Raw genomic sequence first — 25,096 nt, forward strand, 5'->3', positions numbered from 1 at the left:
ACTGTTCCCTCCTGACAATGTCCAAAGTATGAGAGACGAAGCTTAGCCCTTTTGGCCTCCAAGGAGCACTCTGGCTGCACTTCTTCCAAAACAGATCTATTGGTTCTTTTGGCAGTCCATGGCACTTTCAGTATTCTCCAACACCGAAGTTAACATGTGTCTGCCATCTAGCCAGTGAATTACTCTTCCCACCCTCCTATCTCTGGTAACCATCAAAGAATTTTCTTTTAGTCTGGATACCTTTTCTTAAAGCTTTTACAATAATGATCTCATGCAGTATTTGTCCTTTTGTGATTGACTAATTTCACTCAGCATAATGTCTTCCAGGTTCATCCAAGTTATGAGGTGTTTCACAGATTCATCGTATTTTTCAATGTTCCATAGTATCCATTGTGTGTATGTACCAAAGTTTATGTATCCATTCTTACATTGTTGGGCACTTAGACTGTCTGCATACATTTGCTATTTTGAATAGTGCTGCGATGAACATTGGTGTGCATATACCTACACATGTCTTGTCTCATATTTCTTGTGCATATATGCCAAGTAGACAGATTGCTAGATCATAAGATATTTCTGTATCCAACTTTCTGAGGAAGCGTCATACCGTTTTCCAGAGTGATTGAAGCAATATAGGAGGGTCCCTGTCTCTCCACACTCTTACCAGCATTTATTATCCTCTACTTTTTTGAACTTCCCTGTTATTGCTAGTGTGAGATGATATCTCATTGTTGTTTTGGTTTGCATCTTTCTAATGACTAATGATTGTGAACATTGCTTCCATATGTTTGTTGGCTGCCTGAATGTCTTCCTTGGTGAAGTGTCTAGTCATATCCTGTGCCTGTTTTTTAATTGGGTTGTCTTTTTCTTGTAGGGGTGTTGTAGTTTCTTACAGATTTTAGACATTAGTCCCTTGTCTGATATATTGTTGCAAAAATTTTTTTCCATTCGATGGGCTCCTTTTTTACTCTTTTGGTGAAATACTCTGATGCACACAGGTTTCTAATTTTTAGTATGTCCCACTCATTTTTTGTCTTCTGTTTGTGCATTTAAAAAAAAGGTTTGATAGTGTATGTATGCTATGTTCCTATTTTTTCATTGCTGATCTTTATAGTTCTTGGTTTTACATTTAATTCTTTTATTCCATTTTTCCACAAACTTTTTTTTTTTTTTTTTTTTAGTTTTTATTGTGAGGTTTACATGGGAGAACATCAGCTTTATACTCATCCTATTATATTTCATTTCATTCCAATGATTACAGTCCCCTCCATGCATCATCAAACAACCAAAGGGTACATCGCACAGGCCCTCTCCCAGCTGCCAGCACACAGCCCCTCTCCTTCCCTGAGTCCAGTGTCTCCAGCCGCTCCATCTGTCCACGTCATTGTCTCTGTCTTCATCCCTGGCGTCACTGCCTCTCTGGGTAGGGTCCCGATCTCCGTTCTTCTCATTTGATGGTCCCAGGGACCTCCGCTCCTGGGCTGCAAAATCAATCACTCTCCTCCTTTTGTCAAAAAACATCTACCTCTATATTTCCTACCCTCACAGTCAGTTCTGATGGCAGTTATTCACGGTTGTACCACAAGAATCATATCCCCATTTTCTTTCACCATTCAGGTCCCAACAGATGGGAAATCATTCAGTGGTGATTCTACATTCCCCCGCCCCGTCTGGAACTAGGCTCCCTCTTGAAAGCTTGTAAGCCAGTCACTTCTTGCCTTTATAGGCCTCCCCATTTGGGTATCCAATGTCTATTGTTGCCCATCCCTGTCAACCCTGTGTACCGAAGGGGTGGGAGTGATCCTCGCTGTAAAGATTTGTTCCCTTTTTTAAGCTACTCCATCCATAAGTATAGGTAAAGTTCATCAAGTTGTAGCAGATTACTCTCCCCACCCCACACCCCACCCTTCATTACTGTGTTGTTTAGATCCTCTGTAACTTTGTTGAGTTTATTTCTGGTTGTTCTGTCCCTTTTCGAAAGTAGTGTATTAAAATCTCCCACTATAATTGTAGATTTATCTATTTCTTTCTTCAATTCTAGTAAGGTTTGCTTCATATAACTCGGTGCTTTTTCATTGGGAACATAGATATTTATTATGGTTATGCCATTTTTCTCAATTGACCCTTTGATCTGGGATAGTGTCCTTCTTTATCTCTTATGCTGGTTTTTGTCTTAAAGTTTACTTTTCAGAGATTAGAATTGCCACTCTTGCTTGTTTATTGTTGCAGTTAGCTTGGTATATCTTTTCCATCCTTTAACTTTTAGTCTGGTTTGTCTTTGTGTATAAGGTATGTCTCTTGCCAACAACAAATTGAAGGGTCTTGTTTTCTTATCCATTCTGTCACTCTCTGTCTCTTCACTGGTGCATTCAATCCATTGACATTCAATGTAATTATCAATAGGTATGAATTAATTGCTGCCATTATATTGATTCCTGGTAGTGTTGTTTGTTCCTTTTTTCTGCATGCCTTCTTGTGCTGAGTTTGTGTTTTTTGTGCTATTTCTTGTTGGTTTCTTCTTAGTTTTCATGTTTGCTTGTTCTGCTTGAAAGTTCGTTTTCATGGTAAGCTTTGACATATTAACTTTCTTTGTTGTTTCCTTATTGTCTATTAACGTTTCTCTCCATTTAAGAAAATCTATTGTTTCCTGTAATCTACATTACATCCTCACCACTTGGATCTGTTTCAACATTTATTCCTTCTTTGACATTGATATTATTTTGATCTTTGGTTGACCTCCCAGCTGTTTTGAATTCATTGTTATAGTTTTGTTCTGTTCTAAACTCTGCTTTCTGTTGATTGAGTTCCAGGTGGTGTTGTCACACCTGTCAATCTCTGGTTGTTGTCTGTTCTTGTTGGTTTTCAGTGCAAAGAACTCCCCTAGGATGTTTTGAAGTGTTGGATTGGTTTTGACAAAATCTTTTAGCTTCTGTTTATCCTGGAATATTTTGATTGCACCATCATATTTGATTGATAGGTTTGCTGGATAGACGATTCTTGGTTGGCAGTTTTTTCTTTTAGGGTTTTGTATATGTTTCCCCATTGCCTTCTTGCCTGCATGGTTTCTGCTGAATAGTCAGAGCTTAATCTGATTTGCTTGCCTTTTTAAGTGACACTTCTCTTCTGCCTGGCTGCTTTTAGGATTATCTCCTTTTCTTTGATTATGGAGGGCTTTATTATTATATGTCTTGATGACTTTCTTTTGGGGTCTATCCTTCCTGGAGTACATTCAGCTTCTTGAATGTTTATCTTCTCATCTTTCAAGATGTTAGGGAAATTTTCTTCCAGAAGGTCTTTAACTATCTCCTCTCTGGACTTCTCTGATTCTTTCTGTTCTGGAATGCCAATAATTCTTAAGTTGTTCCTCTTCTTGTTATCCAGCATGAATCTCAGACTCTCCTCATATTTTTTTTTTTATCCTTTTTTCTTCTTGCTCTTGTATCTTAGCAGTATTGAGAGATTTTTCTTCCAGCTCATTAGTTCTGGCTTCTATTTCTTTATTCTGCTCCTTTCCCCTTTTAATGTATTGTCCACTCCTGATATTTTATTATTAATCATCTGGACTTCTTTTTGCAGGTGTTGAATTGTTTCCAATGCTATATCAATCTTGTTTGATTGCTCTTGTAGTACTTTCCTGACTTCTTCCTTATTTTCCTCACCCCTTTTCAGAGCACTTGAAATTGTTTCCATATCATTCTTCTGAATTCCTTCTCAGACAAATCCAAAACCTGCCCTTCCTCTTCTGGGGAGCCTTTGTCTGTCTCCAGCTCATTTGTCTTAGGTGCTCATTTCTGTTTTGGGGCATGTTTTGAAATCTTTTGTTGTTTTTTGTTTGACATTTCCAGTAGTTATGTGGGTTTTTTAATGCTTAAATGGATGTTTGTTATATTATTAAGCTCACTGGGTGTCTCCTGGTGGTTATTATCAGGAGAATAGGCTTCCCTTTTTGCATGTAATGCTTACCAGCTGTTATTGGCTCTTGTCTCAATGGTGGAATATTATGGGGTATGCTTGTAGCTTGGCAATATGGCCACAATTTCTGTCTCTTCTTGATTAATGTAGGGAGAAAAAGCTCCCACCTGCAGGAAAAATGTGTGATCAAAAGGACTAAAAGCAGAAGCAATATAAAAGCAGAGAGAAAAACCACCACTTTGAAACAAAAATAAAACTGTGGCCGACTGTCCAGTCGCCTTGCTACACAGGCACTGTGTGTGCACTGTAGAAGCCTCCAGCAGTGGGTGGGGGTGTCTGCTCACTCAGGCCCCTCCTCTAGTCACCACTGTAGAGGTGCACAGATAGATATTGAGAAGTTAATGGGAGAAAGATCGTCTACTGTTTTTGTCTCTGAAGGTCAGTTAGGTATCTGCATGTGCACAGCGCAATTCTCGAGATAGTTGTGTCCTTTTATGTTGGAGTTTTACAGATTGTTCCTATGGTTTGCCTGTCAGGTGTGATGGGCCTGCTTTTTTCTTGTTAGATAGGCCAGAGTAAAGGGTCCTACACAGGTTAATTTTAGGGCTGAGACCCATAGGCTGACGTCATAAGCAACCACCAAGCTCTTTCTCTCTATGCAGTGGGGAAACTATGGGCTCAGTGTTGGACTTCTTTTTATGGGTGGATGGGGGCTTTTCACCCACTCGCCTGAAGGTGTCCGGGCTGGGCAAAGAAGGTACAACAGGGAAGAGGAGGAAAAAATGTGTAGAATGGCCCACATTTTGCAAATGTCACTGCACCACTTTTAGCATGGTTCCCTGTGCCCATCTGGCTGTAGCCCTGCCCTCTGAACTCTGCCTGGGCAGGGTGGCCGCAGAGGGAGTCCCTTCTCTAGCGATTCCTAACTCACAGTACTTTCCTTTATATCATGATTTTTCCACTTGCGTGTGTGGGGAACTGACACCCTGTACATTATGCTAGATCCAGAGGTCTGGTGTTGTTCTTTGAGTGCAGCTTCTCTAGGTTTTCAATCCCTCCCCCATGGAGCCGTTCCTACCTGGCTGTCTGTGCTGCCCGCCAAAACCACCACTTTCCACAAACTTTTTGAAGCTGCATTGTAAGTCTTTAAGATAATCTAACATTTAATCATATTCAAGCTTTTCACACTTTTTCCCAAAAATATTTTGTGTATCTAGTTTGTCTCACCCAGGATCTAATCCATCATTACACACTGCAAATGGCTGTTTTTCTCCATTCTAATTCAACTTTTAAATAATCTGTTTTATTCTTGCCAGTAACTTGTTAAGAAGACAGGACCACTGTCTTATAGAACTCCCTGCTGATGGATTTGCTCCCTCGTTTTTTTCTATTGTACAATGTGGTTGTCACTAGTCACATGTAGCAGCTGGGATTTTTAAATGTAACCAGTCTGAAGTTGGAACCCTGGTATGTTGCTGTAGGATAAGCACTGGATTGTTTACCCCAAGGTCAGCAGTTCAAACCCACAAGCCACTTCTCGTAAACCCTGTATAGCGTCACTATGAGTTAGAACCAACTTGACGGCACTTAACAACACCACATCTGAATGAGATGGGTTGTGAGTGTAAAATACACACTGAAGTTCTAAGACTTACTACCAAAGAAAAGTAAAATATACTTTAATATCATTATTTGAATGTTGACTACATGTTGAAATGATAATGTTTTAGATATATTGGGTTAAAGAAAATGTATTTCTTTGTTTTTAACCTCTGCTTATGGTTTTTTCTTTTTTAAACTTTTTACTGTGAATTGAATGAAGGTTTACAGACAAGATCATCACTTTTACAATCATATGCTTCATTTCATCTCAATGATTGTAATCCTTTCCATGCAACAGTGATTATCCTGATTCCTCTCTGTGGTTCCTGTTTCTATTACACCCACCTTTCTTTCCACCCCTCTGAACTTTGTCCTTACGTAAATGTTGTCCTTCTGATTTTGAATTATTGACCATTTCATGGTGAGCATACCTTACTATTGTTGCTGTCCACCCTCCACCCCCACCTCCCATATACTTATCTATTGCATTATTGCTTGGCTGAAAATTTGTCCATGAGGGTGAGCTCCTTTCTATACCTGAGTGAGGGTGGTTGATGGCCATAGACTTGAGTTCCTCCAGTCTCTTCTGACCTGTAGACCCAGTTTTATAAAATAATTTTGAGTTTTGTTTCACGATTCCTCTCACTTTTTCTGGGACCTTCTAATGTGATCACTTTCAGAGCAGTTGGTAGTGTAGCTAGGTGCTGGCTTAGAGTTGTGGAGACATTTGTTCACATGCTCCTGTAATCCACTGACTAACTGATTCCAAGCACCTTCAATTCTCATTACTGTTTTTTCTTCCATACATGGAAAGATCAATAGCTGCACATTAGATGGCCACTTGTGAACTTTTAAGATTCTAGACACTGCTCACCAGTGCAGGATGTAGAACATTGTTTTTGTGGCCTATGTTATGCCAGTTGACCATGGTGTCTCCTGAGATATGGTCCTGAGCCCTCATTGCCTTAAGGCATTTGATAATAAAATACATTGTTATCATTTCATGTTCCTAACCACAGTCCTGGTGTGGCGCTGTGGGCTAATGTGTCAGACTGCAAAGTCATTTGAATTGCAAGGTCGGTAGTTCAAGCTCACCAGTTGCTCTTTGGAAACTCTATACAGGGTCACTACAGGTTGGAATTGACTCGACGGCACTTAACAACAACAACAACAACAACAACCACAGTCAGTGCTTCAAATCCACCAGCTACTTGGAGGGAGGAAGGTAAAGATGTCAGATAGCATAAAGATTCATAGTCTTAAACCCTATAGAGTCATTATAAGTTGGGTGGCTGTGGTTAAGACTAGAAAATTAAAAACAACCAATGTGCCACATTGGTAATTTTTTATTTTTATAACAGTGCTTTCTACCATGACCTTGAACATACCCCACCAGAATTTAGGATAATCTCAAGAACAGATTTGATACATTATACACTAGTGACCGAAGGCCAGAAGAGTTGTTGGAGAACATCAACACCATCATATAGGAAGAAAGCAAAAGTTCATAAAGAAGATAAGAAAGAATGAAAAGACCAAAATGGGTGTCAGAAAAGACTCTGAAACTTGCTCTCCAGCATAGGGGTCCTAAAGCAAATGGAAGAAATGAGGAGGTAAAAGAGCTGAATAGAAAAATTTAAAAGGAGGCTCGAGAAGACAAAGTCAAACATTACAATAAAATGTGCGAAGACCTGGAGGTAGAAAACCAAAAGGGAAAAACACACTCAGTATTCCTCAAGCTGAGGGAACTGAAGAAGGAATTCAAGCCTTGACTTGCAATATTGAAGGATTCTATGGGCAAAATGTGGAACGATACAGAAAACGCCAAAAGAAGATGGAAGGAATATGCAGAGTCACTGTAGCTGAAGGAGATGATTGATGTCCAGCCAGTTGAAGAGGTAGAATAAGATCAATAACCACTGATACTGAGTGAAGAAGTCCAAGGTGCATTGAAGGCATTGACAACAAACAAGACTGTGGGAATTGATGTAATACAAATTGAAATCTTTCAACAAACTAATGCAGCACTAGAAGCACTCACTCATCTAAGCCAAGAAATTTGGAAGACCTGGCTGACTGGAAGAGATCCGTATTTGTGTCTGTTTCAAAGAGAGGTGACCCAATAGAATGCAGAAATCATCAGACAATATCATTAATATCCTATGCAAGCAAAATATTGCTAAAGATCATTAAAAACAGCTATAACCATATATTGACAGAGAACTTCCAGAGGTTCATGGATTCAGAAGAGGACGTGGAATGAGGGATATCATTGTTGATGTTAGGTGGATCTTGGCTGAAAGCAGAGAATACCAGAAAGATGTTTACTTGTGCTTTATTGACTACACAAAAGCTTTCGATTGTGTGGGTCATGACAAGCTATGGACAGCATTACAGAGAATGAGTATTCAGAACACTTAATTGTACCATTAAGGTCCATAGACCAAGAGGTAGTTGTTCATACAGAACAGGGAACACTGAATGTTTTAAAATTAGGAAATGTGTGCACCACAGTTGTATTCTTTCACCATACTTATTCAGTCTGTATGCTGAGCAAATAATCTGAGAAGCTGGATTATATGAAGAAAAACATGGCATCAAGATTGGAGGAAGACTCATTAACAACCAGCGATATGCATATGATGCAACCTGGCTTGCTGAAAGCAAAGAGGACTTAAAAAACCTACTGATGAAGATCAAAAGCCATAACCTTCTATATGAGTTGCACATCAATGTAAAGAAAAAAAATTCCTCACCAATAAGTAACATCCATATAAATGTAGAAAAGATTAAAGTTATCAAAGACTTCATTTCCTTGATCAACCATCAATACTCATGGAAGTAGCAGCCAAGAAATCAAACGATGGATTGCATTAGGCAAATCTGTTGCACAAGACCTCGTTAAGATGCTGAAGAGCAAAGATGTCAATTTGAGGGATAAGGTGGGCCTGACCCAAACCATTGTCTTTTCAATAATCTCATATGCATGTGAGAGTTGGACAGTGAATAAGGAAGACCATAGAAGAATTGATGCATTTTAGCTATAATATTGGAGGAAAATACTAAAAGTAACATGAACTACTTAAAAAGCAAACATCTGTGCTGGAAGACGTACAGCCAGAGTGCTTCTTAGAAGCCAGGATGGCCAGACTTCGTCTCTCATACTCTGGACATATTTTCAGGAGGGATCAGTCCCTGGAGAAGGATATCATGTTTGGTAAAATGGAGGCTCGGAGAAAAAGAGAAATACCCCCAGCGAAGTGGATTGGCACAGTGGCAGCAGTGATGGGCACACATGTAGTTTGGCTCAGGCCTGGGCAGTATTATGTTCTGTTGTACATAGTGTCACTATGAGTTGGTACCAACTCGAAGACACCTAACAGCAACAATATCTGACAGCACTATTCTTACAGGTTTTTAAATAGAAAATTCCTGCTCTCAAATAACTCCGTATCATTCCTGAGATGCAGTGGGGAAAAAATACATCAGTAGGCAACAGTGTTCCTTCACTAGGGTTTTCTAACACATTTTCCAGTGTGGATCTAGCTTAGAGCATTTGAATGCCTAATATCCTGTTAGTTTTGCATTGTCCCATGGGTGAAACAGCTACTGAAGATTTTAAGTGTTTCTGATAGCTGAGAGTGTTAAATAATATAAACCTGTAAGTATATCACAAATGCGAAAGTGTGTTGTTAACCTAGTGTTGTTGATTTAAAGGCAAAACAAAAAAAGTATGCAAACCAGTGAAAGTTTGTGTTTGTGTCATTCATTCTTTCATTTTTTAATTTATAGCATTGAATAACCTTGGGCAGATTATTGTCACTGAATTTGGAGCGGTGGAACTTCAGCATGAGCTTCGAACACCAGAGTTTGTGAGTACTGCAACTTTATCTTCAACTTGTATTGTTTTCCTAGAGAGTTTTCATAAAATGGAGAAATCTTTTTTATGACTTCCTTCTCTAGGAGCTCTAGAACTGGCATAGGTGTGGCTGGCAGGAACTATTTGTTCAACGTTCTGGTGTCTCCTGGGAGCGTTTTACTGAATTGCGTCTCAGCATCATGCACTCAGCATCTTCATCATCAGCATGAGATGCTGCAGAGTCAATTCCAACTCATAGCGACTCAATAGGACAGAGTAGAACTGACTCACAGGGTTCCCAAGGCTGAAATCTCTATGGAAACAGACTGCCTTTTGATTAGCAGCTGAGTGCTGTACCCACTGCACCATCAGGGTTCCTTTTCATTCTTCTTAGTACTCATGTAATAGCATATGGAGCTCATTCTACAGTATAATAGCGTCGTGTTTCCAAAACTCACCCTTCAGGCACTGATGCTGTTGCTATCCGTTTCTGTTGTTAGTAACTCTGGAAAACATATACAGACACATGGACCAGCCTGGTCAATGAGGGTGGACACAGTCTGATTTCCATTTCATTCTGGAATGTTCAGCCAGCCTGGTCAATGAGGGTGGACACATTGTGATTTCCATTTCATTCTGGAACGTTCAGCCTATGTAGTTGGGTCTTGGAGGGCTAGGAATATTCTACTGGTTGTTCCTACCAAGAAGAGAACTAAATGCTCCCACTAAATTAGACTCATTAAAGATTGGCCATGGTTCCCACACTCAAGGAATTTAAAATCTTATTAGATGCTACTGTGATTTTATTAATGTCTTGTTTAAAGAAAATTAAGCACATAGGGTGTCTTCTGTGAAATGTCCTTACTAAATAGATTTTATATTAGGTTCATTTGGAGAGGGGGGATGGGAAAAATAAGGTCTGACTCAGGTAGTATATTATTATACTAGATGTGTAAGAAAACATGCCAAGATCCACTTAGATTTACTGATTTTTGTTCCTGCTGCAAATGACTTGTCTACCACTTTAGCAATGAAAAAAAAATTTTTTCTTGGTTTATTTTCAAAGGGTGATATGCAGTCGTCACTCCAGTAATTGGAAGAGCTCAATTGCATTATTGATAAAGACAAAAAGAGAACTCGTTATGTGCTTTTCCTCTTCTCAGTCTTTATGGATTGCCCACTCAATTCAACCAAGAGTAAGGAAACTAGACTGAGCTGTGGACGGAAAAGGGATTGCACATAAAACTGTATCCACTGTGCCATTTTATTTCAAACGATGGGACTCCTGTGGTGTTCTAGCAGATTGCCTACTGTGAAAATCACTTGGATATAATAGAAAGACCTAGTATTCAATGACTTCCTTATTATATTCAATGAGATTTTCAGGAGGAAAATTGTGAATGTTCACCAATATTCCTGCATTTTAAAGTAGACAGCCATTTTCTGTGTGTGTGTGTGTGTGTTTTAACTTCTGTCGTTAGAGCCAAAAAGCAGAACTGACACAGACATTTCACATTTGAATATGATATTGGCACAAACTCAGGGCACTTCCTCCCCACCCCACCTCACTCCACCCTTTTTTTGTTTGTTTGTTGCATCATTTCTGTAACTGGTTTTTATTGATGGGCTTTAAGCAACCTATGTAATCTAAGAAGAACTGTGTGCATTAGGTGTTGGTATGGCTGGTAAACATGTGTATTGTTTATACCAATTCCCTCTGTGACAATAAGATGATTTTTTTCCAAGAACTGATTGTAGTATATTATGATGTTTGAAATTGGCTTGCTTCAGCTGTGCCCTTTGCCACAGGGGATGCCAATCCACTGGTAACCTTGCTCCACCTTCACTGTTAACTTGTTGACTACCACATTACCATCTTCAAGGCATGAGAGAGACTAGTCCACGCTAGGATTGCCTCGGATGGAACTCAAGGATCACCAAATACATTGTACTGTATTGAGAGTCTCATTTAAAAATGAACTGAGAACTTCTGAGCTGGAAGTAAATTCTTAGGCTAAGTCCCTGCTTTCTAATTATATTTTTCACTGTCATGTCTCAAGAATAAAACACTCTACTGTTGAATTTATTCTACTCAAAGCAACACTATAGTAGAACACCCTAAGGTTTCCAGTTTTGTAAATCATTTACAGAAGCAGATTGCCACATTTTTTTTCTCCCATGGAGCAGCTGGTGAGTTCATATCACTGACCTTTCGGTTGGCAGCTGAATGCTTTAGCCACTATGCCACCAGGGCTCCTATCTCAAAAATAAGAGTTTTTTTCCCCTGTCCTGTAAGAATGGTAACAACTATCCCTCCCGCAGTACTCTGTACTCAGTTTTACTTGGTCGGTCGTTCATTGCAACAGCCACACAGACCTCAGACACGATATGCACAGTTATGGCATTTATGAGGGAAGTTAACGGGTTATAATTCAGACTCAGAAATGCTCAGGGAACAGCTTCCCCTCAGCCAGGCCCACAGGAAGGCTTAGCTCTGTCTGGGCAATGTTACAAAGCACTTTTAGGGCTGCTGATAAATGCTCACAGGGCATACCACTCTACCATAAGCCTCATCCTGAAGGCACTCAGCTGTTTCCATAGCTCAGCAAACCCAGCTTTCATAGTTAAGTGTCTGGAGGTACTACACTCTGCAAGCAAGCTTTCTGTCCAAAGCCACTCAACATATTACTTGCTCCAAGGGCTGGGAAGTGGACTTCTCTTTTTTGTGCTCTGGCTCTTGGTTCTGCTGCTGCTGCTGCTGTTGCTCTCTTCAACCCATGGATAGAGATCACAATATGTTGTGATCTCTGTGTCCAAAGAACATGCTCCACATCTGGCTCATTTTCTTTGATCATAACTAGATTCCCCCCTCCTGCTTCTGAGATGGTTCATTTTATACTAGAGTTCCAAGTTTTTATGATGATAATGAACTCTGTTAACATCCACTGTTGAATCATGCAATCCTTTCAGTATCTTCTCCCACCTTATTTTACCCAGGCTGATCTGGAAAAGGAATCCTCGTAGCATAGTGGGTTATGAGTTGGACTGCTCATTTCAAGGTCAGCAGTTCAAATCTACCAACTCATCCATGGAAGGAAGATGATACTTTCTGCTCACATAAAGATTTACAGCTTCGAAGACTACATACAGGGTCACTATGAGTCTGAACTGACTCAGTGGCATACAATGACCACCATTAGAAAAAGAGTTGTTTGGTGGGAGTTAACATAGGCTAAAGTTGGAAGAGACATATTAAATAATTCACTACGTTGCAAGTCTACGTTGGTGGTAGAGTTGTAATTTGTTAATGACATTTTACTTTTATGTGTAGCTGATGCTGTTGTTGTTCTGTGCCGTCGAGTCAGTTCTAACTCATCAAGTGACCTGGGTAGCTGATACCAGGTTTCAATATCTAGGCTATTTATTGTCTTTTCTCTAAGGGTGTCATTATACCAGGTTTAGGACTCTGGTTTTCTTATGCTTTATAGGCCTGATGTTCATTACATGATACTTCTTTGTGGGGCGTGGAAATACCTGCTTTTATTTTGTTCCCAGCTTATTATATCCAGAGCATTCTAGGTTCCTTAATAAACACATTAACGAAACTGCTGTCTCCATGGTACACAAACAGGTGGTGTAGGAGAGGTGCCTAGAGAGGAGGGCACTCCAGGGACTCAAGCACTTTATTTAAGGGTAGCCTTTTTAGTAGGCAGAAGGTTACAACATCAGCGGTAACCGGTGGCTGCATTCATCCATGCAAGCGGACTGGGCAAATGCCAGGACAAAATCAGGTATGTTGATTCAACCAAATACCTGAATACAAAAAGAGGGGACAACAGTGCAAACCTAGGAGCAAAAGAAACCAGGAACACAGCAAAATCAAAAACAGAAAGAAGATTGAGAAAAACAAAGGAGCAGAGAAATCAGTATTCTATTTTTTTTCCCCCATCTGACATTTTGGAAGGTTCAGCTGCAGTTTGCTGAACTGAACTGAAATAAAGCAAAGCATAGACAATGTTTATTCAGCCTTATCCGTAAATAGTTCAGATTTTAGAAGATCAAGAGCCCAGTGTTTTTTGTATAACAGAGTGTATTTATATAATTTGGCCCACAGGGAGAATAAAATGCTTATCATTATTAGATTGTTTCCTTCAGAATTTCAGTTTTCCTTTAGTTTGAAACAAGACCTTAGAGAGCAATACTAGTTGAATAACCTTGGTCACTGGCATGAAAAGTAAATTAAAGTTTTTCTTCACAACTCAGATATCTGTAATTTAGCTCATCAGGCAAAACTAGCATTACCGCGGAGTCCTCGTAAATTACAGGTAAATAAATGCTAAGCTCCCACTGTAACTTGAATACTGCAGCCCCCTGTTCTTGGGCAGGGTCCACACTAGCTTTCTTTCTACTAACTTGTGGCAGCAATTGTCCATTTTTTTATACCCATGTTGTTTTTCTCCACCTTCCATCCTATAGCGTAGACTGAGATGAGTGAGTTTAACTGAACCCTCCTGATGTTAATGGGGTGAACAGAGGTATGGACATAAAGTACCTGTGTTCCTGGTTCCTCACAGCTTGTGAGTACTTGGGAATGTGTTCAAACTATATACAAATCCACTTCAAAGCTAGGTAGATTTGTGGGTAGGTGAACGGGACCTGGCTAAATGCTAGTTGTATACACAGTAACTTGGTGGTCTTGCTATGGTTGGGAACCATCTTAATCCCAGTTGAGTTTGTTTGTATAGACATGATGCTAGTCATGCTACAACATGTCCTGTCATCTGTGTCAGTAACTTTTGCCATGAACATTTCTTCTTTAACATTGTTTACCTTCTCTATCGCTTTCTGTTCTGCAGCTTTGATGGACTATAATTCTTTTTGTAAGACCTGATTTTCAATGCAGTTGAGGGGGGATTTAGTGAGGGGAATGGTGGGATGGCTGGATGCTCAAGAACCATAGGAATGGTGATCATCATTTGGAGTCATGCACCTAGGAAATAGACTAGGTGCATGAACAGGTGTCAGACTCTGGAAAAGGGGTTGGCCAAAGTGAGTCTGGGAGCTGAGTCCTAGATGACCTTGTAGAGTTCACATTAAGAGTGGAGTCTGTAGCAGTAGGTAGATTACGTGGTCAGAGTCAAAGATAGGGAGCCAACCCCATGATGCTGAAGCGGATATAGATTGTTCTGCATCATGGCTGCAATGTGCAGCATCCCAGGTCTAGTTAAGAACATAAAAAATCTGAGGTGTCAATCCATGGGCTCAGCAGCCCAACAAACCCCAAGTTAATTCCAAGTTCCCAAACCCAAGAATTCTGTTGAGGAAATACTGACTCGTTGTTACAGCCTCACTGCTACAGAGTCAAACTTGGCTCCACAGATTTTTTTTGGCTGTAAGCTTTATGGGGCAGATTATCAAGCCTTTCTTCCACTGCATCTTTGGTGAACCACCATCTTTTTAATTAGTAGTCTAGTGAAAGTTGACTATTTTCATAGTATCATTGTACAGTCTAAAGAGAGACATTTCCAACCCCCAAAGTGTGGGAAAGATATGGAGATTTAAGGAGACAGTGAGGGAGGTGGATTGGGAAAAGGTAAAGGCTCTTAAGAGAAACCCTGCCCCTGACCCAGGAACTCAGGTCTGATTGCCTGAGTACACTTGGGTATATTGGGTCTTCCATTTATTTTAAGTTCTGCTTCTTTGACCTTTCAATGTATTATTTATTTCTGAAGTCAGTACGAATGGAACTCCCAGAAGGAGTCTGGTCTAGCAATGGGGAATGTGTTCGCAGCAAGCTGGGAGATAACTGCCATAAATAGAAATGAGGCTGCTGTCAACATGAAGACATATAATAGGAGGAAAGAGAAGGCTAAGGAAATTACATTTTATGATTGGAATCTGGCTTGTAATACTCCCCTTCTGGCCTTTCCAGAACTTCAGGTTTATGTATAACTCTCCTAGCTTTTTTGGAAGCTGGAAGATTCTTATCACCTCTTGTCTCAGCCAATTAACGATGCTTTCCTTTGTTTAGTTTTGATTATGTTGGAAATAAATAACAAGAGAGAGTTTGGGCTGGGAAGAGTTTTGGGATTATAGTAGGATCAACCAGGGAAGATGAAGAGACACCACAGGATTTAGGAAAAGGAAACTAGAAAAACAGAATCAGGGAGATGAAGATTAAAGAGGAGCAAATAGATTTTCATTCATAGCTCTTGGTTATGAAGACTATTCACATTTGGGGCTTTCTGTAGTTGGTTCCCTCTCAATATGCTGCTTTATAGAAATTACTGTTGATTTCTTGAAATTCAATTGGATGATCTTTAACCAGGTAAAAAGATAAGTGATCCCAAGGAAGAATTAAAAATGTTAATTTATTCAACAAATATATATTTGATGTCTACTCTTTTGGGCACAGTAATGAACAAAAAGAAACAGTGTTGTGGAGCTTATATTTTAATGAGAGAAACATGAAACAAAAGATAAATGAAATATATAGCATGTCAAATGATATGTCCTTTGTTGTTGTTGTTGTTGTTGTTAAGTGCCGTCGAGTTGGTTCCAAGTCATGGCAATCCTGTATAGGGTTTCGGAAGAGTGGCTGGAAAGTTTGAACCACCAACCTTGCAGTTCAAACTAACTTTGCAGTACAGCACATTATCCCATAGTGCTACTTTTTTACTTGAAATCTACTTGATTTCCACTTCACTTCTACATTCTGAAACTACATTATTCCCCCCTTTTACTTTGTGAGGTTTTTTTTTTTGCTGCGCATTGGTATCTTTGGTTCCCTATTTTCAGTCTTGTAAATTTGTTTTACTTTGGATACTACTATATCTGCGTTGAGTTCTGTGTGATATTCTTGTGCATATTAATCTCAGGTTGTTGTCTGCTATTGTTGGGTTCTTTGTCCAAAGAACTCCCTTTAGTATTTTTTGTAAGATTAGTCTGGTTTTAACAAATCCTTTTCATTTCTGTTTATGTGGAAATATCTTAATTTCATCCTCATATTTGACAGACAATTTTGCTGAGTATGTAAATCTTGGTTGACAGTTTTATTCTTTCAGTGTTATATATATATATTATCTCATTGTCTTCTTTCCTACATGATTTCTGATGAGAAATCAGAGTTTAGTGTTATTAGTTCACCTTTGTAGGTAGCGTTTTGTTTTTCCTGAGCTACTTTCAGGATTCTTCCCTTGTCTGGTTTTGAAAAGTTTAATTTTAATGTCTTGGTGATTTTCTTTTGGGGTCTGCTGTATTGGGAGTTTGTTTATCTTCTTAAGTGCATATTTTCTTGTCTTTCATGGTGTTAAGGACATTTTCTTCTAACAACTCTTTAGCAACAATTTCTTTTTTTTGTTGTTTGTTTCTTACTTTTGGCATTCTGATCATGCATAAGTTATTCCTCTTGATAATGTCCCACACAAATCTTAGGCTTTCTTTGGATATTTTTGTTCATTTTTTCTGATTGTTCATCTAGCAGATGAATATTGAAAGATTTATCTTCAGACTCACTAATTTGGTTTTCCATTGATTCAGTTCTACTTCTTTGACCTTTCAATGTATTATTTATTTCCGAAGTCTTAATATTAATCTTCTTGCTTTCCAATTGCTGTTTTTGAAAAATAAATTTTTCACTTATTTTGTCAGTTTGCTCTTATAATGCTTTCCTGAATTATTCTGTAGTGTTTTTTTATTTCACCTGTAGTTTTCTAGATCATTCTCTTAATCTGTTAAAAATACCTATATTTCTTTTAAATTTCCTTATCAGGTAGCTCTAATACCATTTCTGGTATTATATTTTTTGACTCTGCATTTTGGTCACTTGCTTGAGGCACTCTTGTCATGTTTTTCTTGTAAGTTGAAATTGTCTCTTGTCTCTGAAGTGTTGTGGTGTCGTATTTATAATTAATTGATGATTGTGTATTGGTGTATTCTCAAGCACTTGCCACCTGTCTCCTGGTGGCTGTGATAGAGACTGTAAGTAAGTGTGTAGGCAGTTCTTTGTGTAGCATGGTACAGGGCACATTTGTCTGATATTGGTTGTTAATTATCATTGATCAGGTGGTATAGGAGTAATCAGTGGTGTTTTCTTACTGGTTGGAGCTTCAGGTGGCTGGACCTTATTGTCACAACTGCTGACTTCTAAAAGTAGACATTACAACAGCAATGCTTATGAGGCAAAATTCACATACCTCCAGATACAGGGTTGGTACATCCATTGCCCAACTCCAGGCAGAGCAGAGGCTGCTTAGGAGTGGGTACCACTGGCCTCTAGGCAGACTAGGATGGGGAGCGATCATGACACCAGCCACCATGAGAGCTCAGGAAATGAGAGGACTGCAACCTCACCCTCAACCTCTACTGTGTGTCCCGTGCCTCCAGGCTACTGTGTTTATCTACAGTCACTTGCAAAAGCTCAAGATGCCACACCATGCCAGGCCAGCCGACAGCCTGCCTGCCTGTGTCTTCTTTAGCCATTTCTACACAGCCTCCTCTTCCAATCAACACCCTCTGTCCTGTCCTCGGAAGCTCAGGGTTCCAGGATTACCATCCATACCAGCTTCACTTAGTCTTTCATGTCCTTGTTGCAGATGGTCGGAGTGTCTGCCTACTTTATCATCTGGCTCCCCAAAAGTAGGTTGTATATGTTGTGGGGTTATCGTTGTAAACAGGGTGTTTAGGGCATGTCTTAACAAGAAGGTAAAAAGTGAAAAGATGAGAAGGTGGTGCTCTCTCAAGTGACCTCTTTTGCCTGAGACAGAAAAGGAAATATACATACAGTAAAACCTGAAAAAGTTGGAACCTATGTTTGGTGGAAACCTGTCAGAGAAGGAAATTCAAACATTTTCCTACTAAAACCAGTGACAGAAAATGCTAAGACTACAGCCTATCAAATGCTGAAAACTTGAAAGATCTGACAAAACAAGGCAGTCCCACCAAGCTCTGGCTCTAACAAGTTTCAGTCTTATATGTACATTTATATATGGAGTTCTGGTGGCACAGTGGTTAAACACTCTGGTGCTCTTTGAAAGGTTGATAGTTCAAGAGCATCAGCTGCTCCATGAGAGAAAAATGTGGTAGTCTGCTTCCATAGAGATCACAGTCTTGGAAACCCAGTGGAGCGGTTCTAGTTTCCCATAGACTCATTATAAGTCATGTCACAATCAACTCAGCAACAACAGGTTTGATTTTGTGTTTAGTTATATGAGGGGACTTCAAAAAGTTTGTGGAAAATGGAATCAAAAGAGAATGGAATTTTTCCATGAACTCTTTGAAGTCCCCCTCATCAAACCTGACTACTAACTGAAAGGTGGGCAGGTCAAACTCATCCTGAGGCACATAGGAAGACATACCTGGCAGTCTGCATCCAAAATGCCACAGGTCTGAGAACTCTATAGAGCAGTTCTACTCTGTACACATGGGGTTGCTGTGAATTGGAATTGAGTTGATAGCAACTAACAAAACCCCTCTGAAATGTATTGGACAAGTAATATTGACCCAGGACTTACATCTACAAAGAGTGAAGGAGGGGTAGTAACTTTAGGGATCAGTAGATTATTGTAGAAGGAGGCAACCAAAGAGTTAAGAGGAAAACTGGAAAGTGGTTAGGGTACATGTCAAGAAGCTGATGAAGTAGAAAGTAGGGATCAAGTTAAGTCAGAATTTCTCAATGTTAGCATTACTGACAATTCGGGCTGCGTAAGTCTTAGTTGTGAGGGCTGTCCTGTGCATTACAGGATGCTTAACACCCCTGACCATTATCTTCCGGTTTCTAATGGAACCCCTTACTGTAGATTGAATGTCACCAAAAAAGAACATATTGAGGTTCTGGGTCCTATACCTGTGGATATAATCCTTAGGGAAATAGAATTTTCTTTATATGTTAATTAAGTCATACCTGACTAGAGTGAATCTTATTGTTTCATGCCTTCTGGCTGATGCTTACTCATAGTGACCCTATAGGACAGAGTAAAACTACCCTGTAAGGTCTCCTAGGCAAAGTCTTTATGGAAGTAGACCATGGTAATGCCTTTGGTTGGTGGCAGGCCTTTCTGTTACCAGCCCAGTGCTTAAGGAACATCAGTTTGGCAAAAGAGCTCTTAAAAGAGGAAATGACATCAAAGATAAATAGGATAATAAGAATTGTAAAACTGACCCATTCACTGTGGTAGGGTCATGTGGTGTTTCAATGTTGACACCTGTTTTGTATATTCAAGAATAGGAACGTGTACTTTGTCTAAATATGGAGGAGTGGGCACTTGGTTATTTGCTTGATGTGGTTGCTTCAGGAGCTAACATTAGTAGATTTGCTAGGATTGGGGATTAGGTGCAAACGTAGGTGCTCCAACATACAAATGTCTCCTTCAGAGTTCAGGTTCCTACTGTCACTTCTTTGGAATGCAAAATGTACTTTCCCAGAGAAAGAGAGTCATAAATGGTGATTAGGCTTGTAGGCCCAGTCAGGCCAGACTCAGCATCAAATTTAAAGTGAATTTAACTCAGAATATTAACATATTATCATCCTGGGCTAATAATTCTCTAGAATACTAAAATCTTATACTTTGCATTATTACCAAAAAAAAAAAAAGAGTAAAACTACAGTACAGAATGAATGAGTGAGTTGAGACTTAATGAAAACTGCTTAGCATGATTAGTGAATGAAGAGAGAGGGGAGGGAAGGGAAGAGGGGGAGAGAGATTGATGTTGACTGGTTGGTTTTGAGTTATATCAATCCATGAAGAAGTAGTGATAGGCCCATAACTTGAGAGAAAGAGTTTAATGGCAGGAGACGACAGAGAGAAAGCAACTTCTATACATGGTGTGGCGCTGTGGGTTAATGTGCCAGACTGCAAAGCCGTTTGAACTGCAAGGTTAGCGGTTCAAGCTCACCAGCTGCTCCTTGGAAACCCTATACAGGGTCGCTATGGGGCGGAACCGACTCGATGGCACTAACAACAACAACAACAATATTACTTGTATCTTTTCTGCAGTAAGGGTGAACTTTAGATTGAAATGGTCCAAGGTCTTCGAGGGTGGGGTTGTTGTAGTGAAGCCCGTGCTACAGGAGAATAGTTTACAAGGGAGTATAGTTGTTCCAAATGGCTTTAAATTTTATGGCTAGAAGGATTATATATCAGTCATTGTATTTAAAAAAGCATGCAGATTTGCTCATGGAACCACAGTGATGAGCTTGAGGAAATATGGGGATCCGAACCTGTGGCAGAAGACTAGAGGGCGCATGTGACAATCCTCAAAAAGAGATGGGGTTAAGGTCGAAGTTGGGCATGGCCTAAATGATGACAGATAAGACATTGAAGTCGGAGAATCTACTTTCCTGGAACATTACAGAATGAAAATTTAAAGCAGATGGTTTGTGAATGTTAGAAAAAGGTTATCAAGAGTCAACATGGGTTCAATAAAATAAGTCATGCCACACTGAGCATTTTATTATTATTATTATTATTATAAATGAGGGTTATTAGATGGGAAGAACAAGAAAAAGTCACAGAATTTTTGAGTGTTTTGATTTTAGCAAAGTGTGTGTGGATAAAATGAAAAAAAAAATGCATTTAAACATAAGAATGAAAGTGTATGGGCTTAGTGAGAATGTGCTTATCTGTATGATTGATCTTACCAAGACTGAGATAATGGATTGAAATCAATTTATAGAGGAGACAGAAATCAATATGAATTAAAGTAAACTGCTGCCCCTAATTCATAAATATCAGCTGCTTAAGTAAAGACCATAGGAAACAAAGCTAGCAGCTGATCAAGAGAAAATGGAGGCATTTGGCTAATTAAACTTTGTATAAATCAAGCATGTAATAATGTCAAAAAGTTAACACAGATCTATGTCACATTAGTAATCGTGTGTCCAGACGATTCAGTGTTAGTTAAACTATCTTCTATTTTGAATGCTCCATTTTAAGGAAGAGTACATTGAAAGGGAAAAGGTGAAGGCCCTGGCACTTATTCAAGATAAGATAGCAAGATGTAGGAGTTGGTAGATAGAGTTACAAAATATAGTAATAAAACCTATGAGTAGAAGGCATATGTAGGCAGACAGATTTTGCTTCAGCACAAAGATCTTTTTATAATTAAAACACCATTGCCCTGGTAGCATAGTGTGCTATACGTTAAGCTGCAAACCACAAGGTTAGCAGTTTGAATCTACCAGCCACTTCTTGAGAGAAAGATGAGGCCTTCTGCTTCTGTAAAGATTTACAGCTTCTGAAACCCCATACAGGGTTGCTATGAGTTAAAACCAACTCGACAGTACCCAGAAGCGATAGCAGCAGCATTGGAGGGATTCAAACACAGATAGGCTGGATGGATAATTGTCCAGGAAGGAGGTAATGAACACTTGAACCAGACAGGACGTGTCAGTTGGGGATGGAGAGGAAAAACATACTTTAATGTAGCAGGACGTGGTAATTGATGGAAATCAGGGGTGAAGGAATGGGAGGATGTTTCTGTGACTATATTAAACCAAGTTAGTTAAGTGAGGCTCTTTGATGAATCTGAGTTGCTTCCTTTTTGTGTTTTCCCTCATTCAGTTTACTGTTATCATCATTATCCACAGTATGCAATTAGTTTAAACCCTTTCTTCCATATAAAGGTATTCATTCTTCTTGGTTACCTCCTCCTAGTTCCAGAAATCCTTGGCTGTGAAATGCCTTGTGAATTCCTGGCCCAACAACATATCACATTTGAAATACAGTGAGCTCTCTGTTATCTGGGAGATGTCAGAGTTCATTCCACAAAAACATGGACAAGGAAAGCAGGGAGCCCTGGGCATTGTGAACAAAGATGTGACATCAGTATTTACATGGCACTCATTTGATTATACTGTAATAATGGCTTAACAACACAACAACAAACAGAGAAGCAAAAGCATTGAATTAAAGTTAAGTGTTTGTTGGTAGGTAACCTGACCATGCTGTGACCTAAAAAACAGCATCAATGTACAAAGTTGTAATAAAAATTTTAAGAGAAATACCACCTTGGTGGAAAAATACACAGTATGAGTTCCCAGGATTCCTGGAAAATTGAAAAGGGAAACCAGTGGGAATTCAACAGCAGCTGTCTCTCCCATATTTTGACCTCTTAATTAATTTGAAAGAGTTTCAAGGCTCTGGGTGGATGATTTGAAATCCTTTTATTTCTTACCACTAGCTAATTGTAGTTTTCCTGATTTGAATGAAGAATAACAAAATGTTTTATTCTTATTATAAGTCTGAAATGTGTTTAAGTCTATGTTTGTTGTTGTTGTTGTTGTTAAGTGTCATCGAGTAGGCTCTGACTCATAGCAACCCTGTATAGATTTCTGAGGTTTTAAATCTTTGCAGGAACAGAAAATCTCAACTTTCTCCTGTTGAGTGGCTGATGGGCTTGAACCATTGATCTTGTGGTTCACAATTTAGTGCTTAACCTATGGAACCACCACACTCGAGGTCTGGTTGTTGTTGTTAAGTGCTGTTGAATCTGTTCCAACTCATAGTGACCCTGTATAGGATTTCCGAGGAGCTGCTGGTGGATTTTAATCACTGACCTTGCCCTTCAAACCAATCTAGCAGTCCAGTGCTTATCCAGGACTCCCTATGTCTGGTTGTTGTTGTTGTTAAGTGCCATTGAGTCGGTTCCGACTCATTCGACCCTGTACAGGGTTTCAGAGGCTATAAATCTTTATGGGAGCAGAAAGCCTCATCTTTCTCCCGCAGAGCGGTGGGCAGTTTCAAACTGCTGACCTTAATGTTCACAGCCTGATTCGTAACCACTACACTACCAGAGCTCCATCTATGTCTGGTAAGAAACTAAAAATACACTTTTACCTAGAAAATCCTAATGGCTCCTTCAAAAAGAAAATACATTTACAGTTCCTTTTCCCAAGTCACTATATGAAATGTAAGTTTATGTCACCTGATGTATTGTAACAACTACCAAAGAGCATTTTCATTAATTATACGGTTCTTTGTGATGTCTATATAAATGAGAATATATCAAATCAGGACCATAATTATAGCCAGAGTAAAATATGATTGTTAAGTCCATATCCTCTAAAATCAAACACATACTGAGAATTTTGGCAAGATCATTCCACATTGCCAATGAATATCACTGTCATTTTATGTACCTCCATCAGCCTTGTTTTTAAAAAGTAAATATACACACTTGTGGAATATGAAGTCAAAAGGTTGAAGAAGATAGAGGAGAGTCATATGAGGTACTTTTAAGACTTTGAAAAGTATTTTTACTTTTCATTTTAAATAATTGTTTTGGTAGGTGAATGTCATTGTAAAAGTCGCCCAGGATGCTGAATGTGAGATGGAACTCCTAGGAATTAGGGATGTTCTGTTCATACAGCAGTTCAGTTTCCTTCTGTACAAAAAGGAAAGAAACTTACAGTAGTCTTCCTCGCTAGGGGGTTATTCAGTGACTGCGCAGTGACCCAAAAGCATTTTAACTATTTTAAGAGCATATTCATGAAATAATGCAGTGAGGAGTCTGATCTAACATTTATGATTGGTGTGACTCTGTAGGATCAACACTGGACTGTGAACCACAAGGTCAGCAGTTCAAGCCCACCAGTTCTTCCTCGGAAACCCTGTACAGGGTTGCTGTTTGTTGGGATCAACTCAACAGCACTTAATAACAACATGATCAGCTATGGAGTCCTGATGTGGCACTGTAGGATAAGCATTAGAATGCAAAGTTGGTTTGAGCTTCAAGGTTGGTGGTTCAAATCTACCACCTGCTCCTCAGAAACCCTATAAATGATCACTATGAATCGGAACTGACTCGTTGGCACTTAACAACAACAGTGGTCAGCTATTCAATCCTGGTGTGAGCTAACCACAAGGTGGATGGTTCAAATCCACCAGCCACTCCTTGGAAATCCTATATAGAATCACTGTGAGTTGGAACCAATTCAACAGCACTTAGTAACAATAACAGTGGTCAGTATAAGGAGCCTGGTGGCACTGTAGGATAAACACTGGACTGCTAACTGCAAGGTTGGCAGTTCAAACCCACCAGCCACTCTCCTGGAGAAAGATGAGACTTTCTGCTCCCATAAAGATTTGCACCCTCAGAAACCCTATACAGAGTCTCTATGAGTCAGAATTGACTTGATGAAAGTGGATTTCTTAAGCACTGGACTTTTAACCAGCTCGACTGCACTTAACAACAGCAAGCACATTGCAAACAAAGGAATGTAACTCTACATTGCTCAACCCACATTACCAAAATTCTCCTTGGTTTTAGAATTAATCATACCCAGAAATCTTACAAAATGTCAGCAGTACAGTCAGTCTATCAATAAATAAATATGTCATGCACTTGCAAACCCTTGGTAATAGAATTTTCAATTGAACTAGAAACGAAAGCTATTTAAATTGTGCACTATTTTGAATAAACCACTACCTACTTCACAAAATTTTCCAGGAAAATTTTTATTAATTGATTGATGAATTATTTATTCATCATTGTGCTTCAAGGAATGCAAAGTAGTATATCCCAATGCTTACACTCAAGAACTATAATGAACACAATTGTTGAGGCCAAGAATTGCTGCCTAGTTGACCTCTGTCTGCTGTACACTCTCCTACTGTTGGACAAATATTAGTCATGCAACTGATGTTTGGCTGGTTGGTTGAATGAAAAAAATATAAGGCAGGATGCCATCTATGGTAAAGTCCAGTGACACTTACAAAGTTAGGG

At 39.3% G+C, this 25,096-nt stretch overlaps 1 protein-coding gene across 1 annotated transcript in view; it reads left to right on the forward strand.

The window, feature by feature from the left end:
• ANO6 (anoctamin 6) overlaps nucleotides 1-25,096 on the forward strand; it is a 283,578-nt gene that overhangs the window by 104,048 nt on the left and 154,434 nt on the right. The window contains exon 2 of the mRNA XM_006865322.1: nucleotides 9,307-9,386. Within this exon, the coding sequence (XP_006865384.1) occupies nucleotides 9,307-9,386 (80 nt within the window). The remainder of the gene's footprint in view (nucleotides 1-9,306; nucleotides 9,387-25,096) is intronic.

This window comes from Chrysochloris asiatica, unplaced genomic scaffold, assembly GCF_000296735.1.
Source record: "Chrysochloris asiatica unplaced genomic scaffold, ChrAsi1.0 scaffold00077, whole genome shotgun sequence".
Classification (NCBI taxonomy): Eukaryota; Metazoa; Chordata; class Mammalia; order Afrosoricida; family Chrysochloridae; genus Chrysochloris; species Chrysochloris asiatica.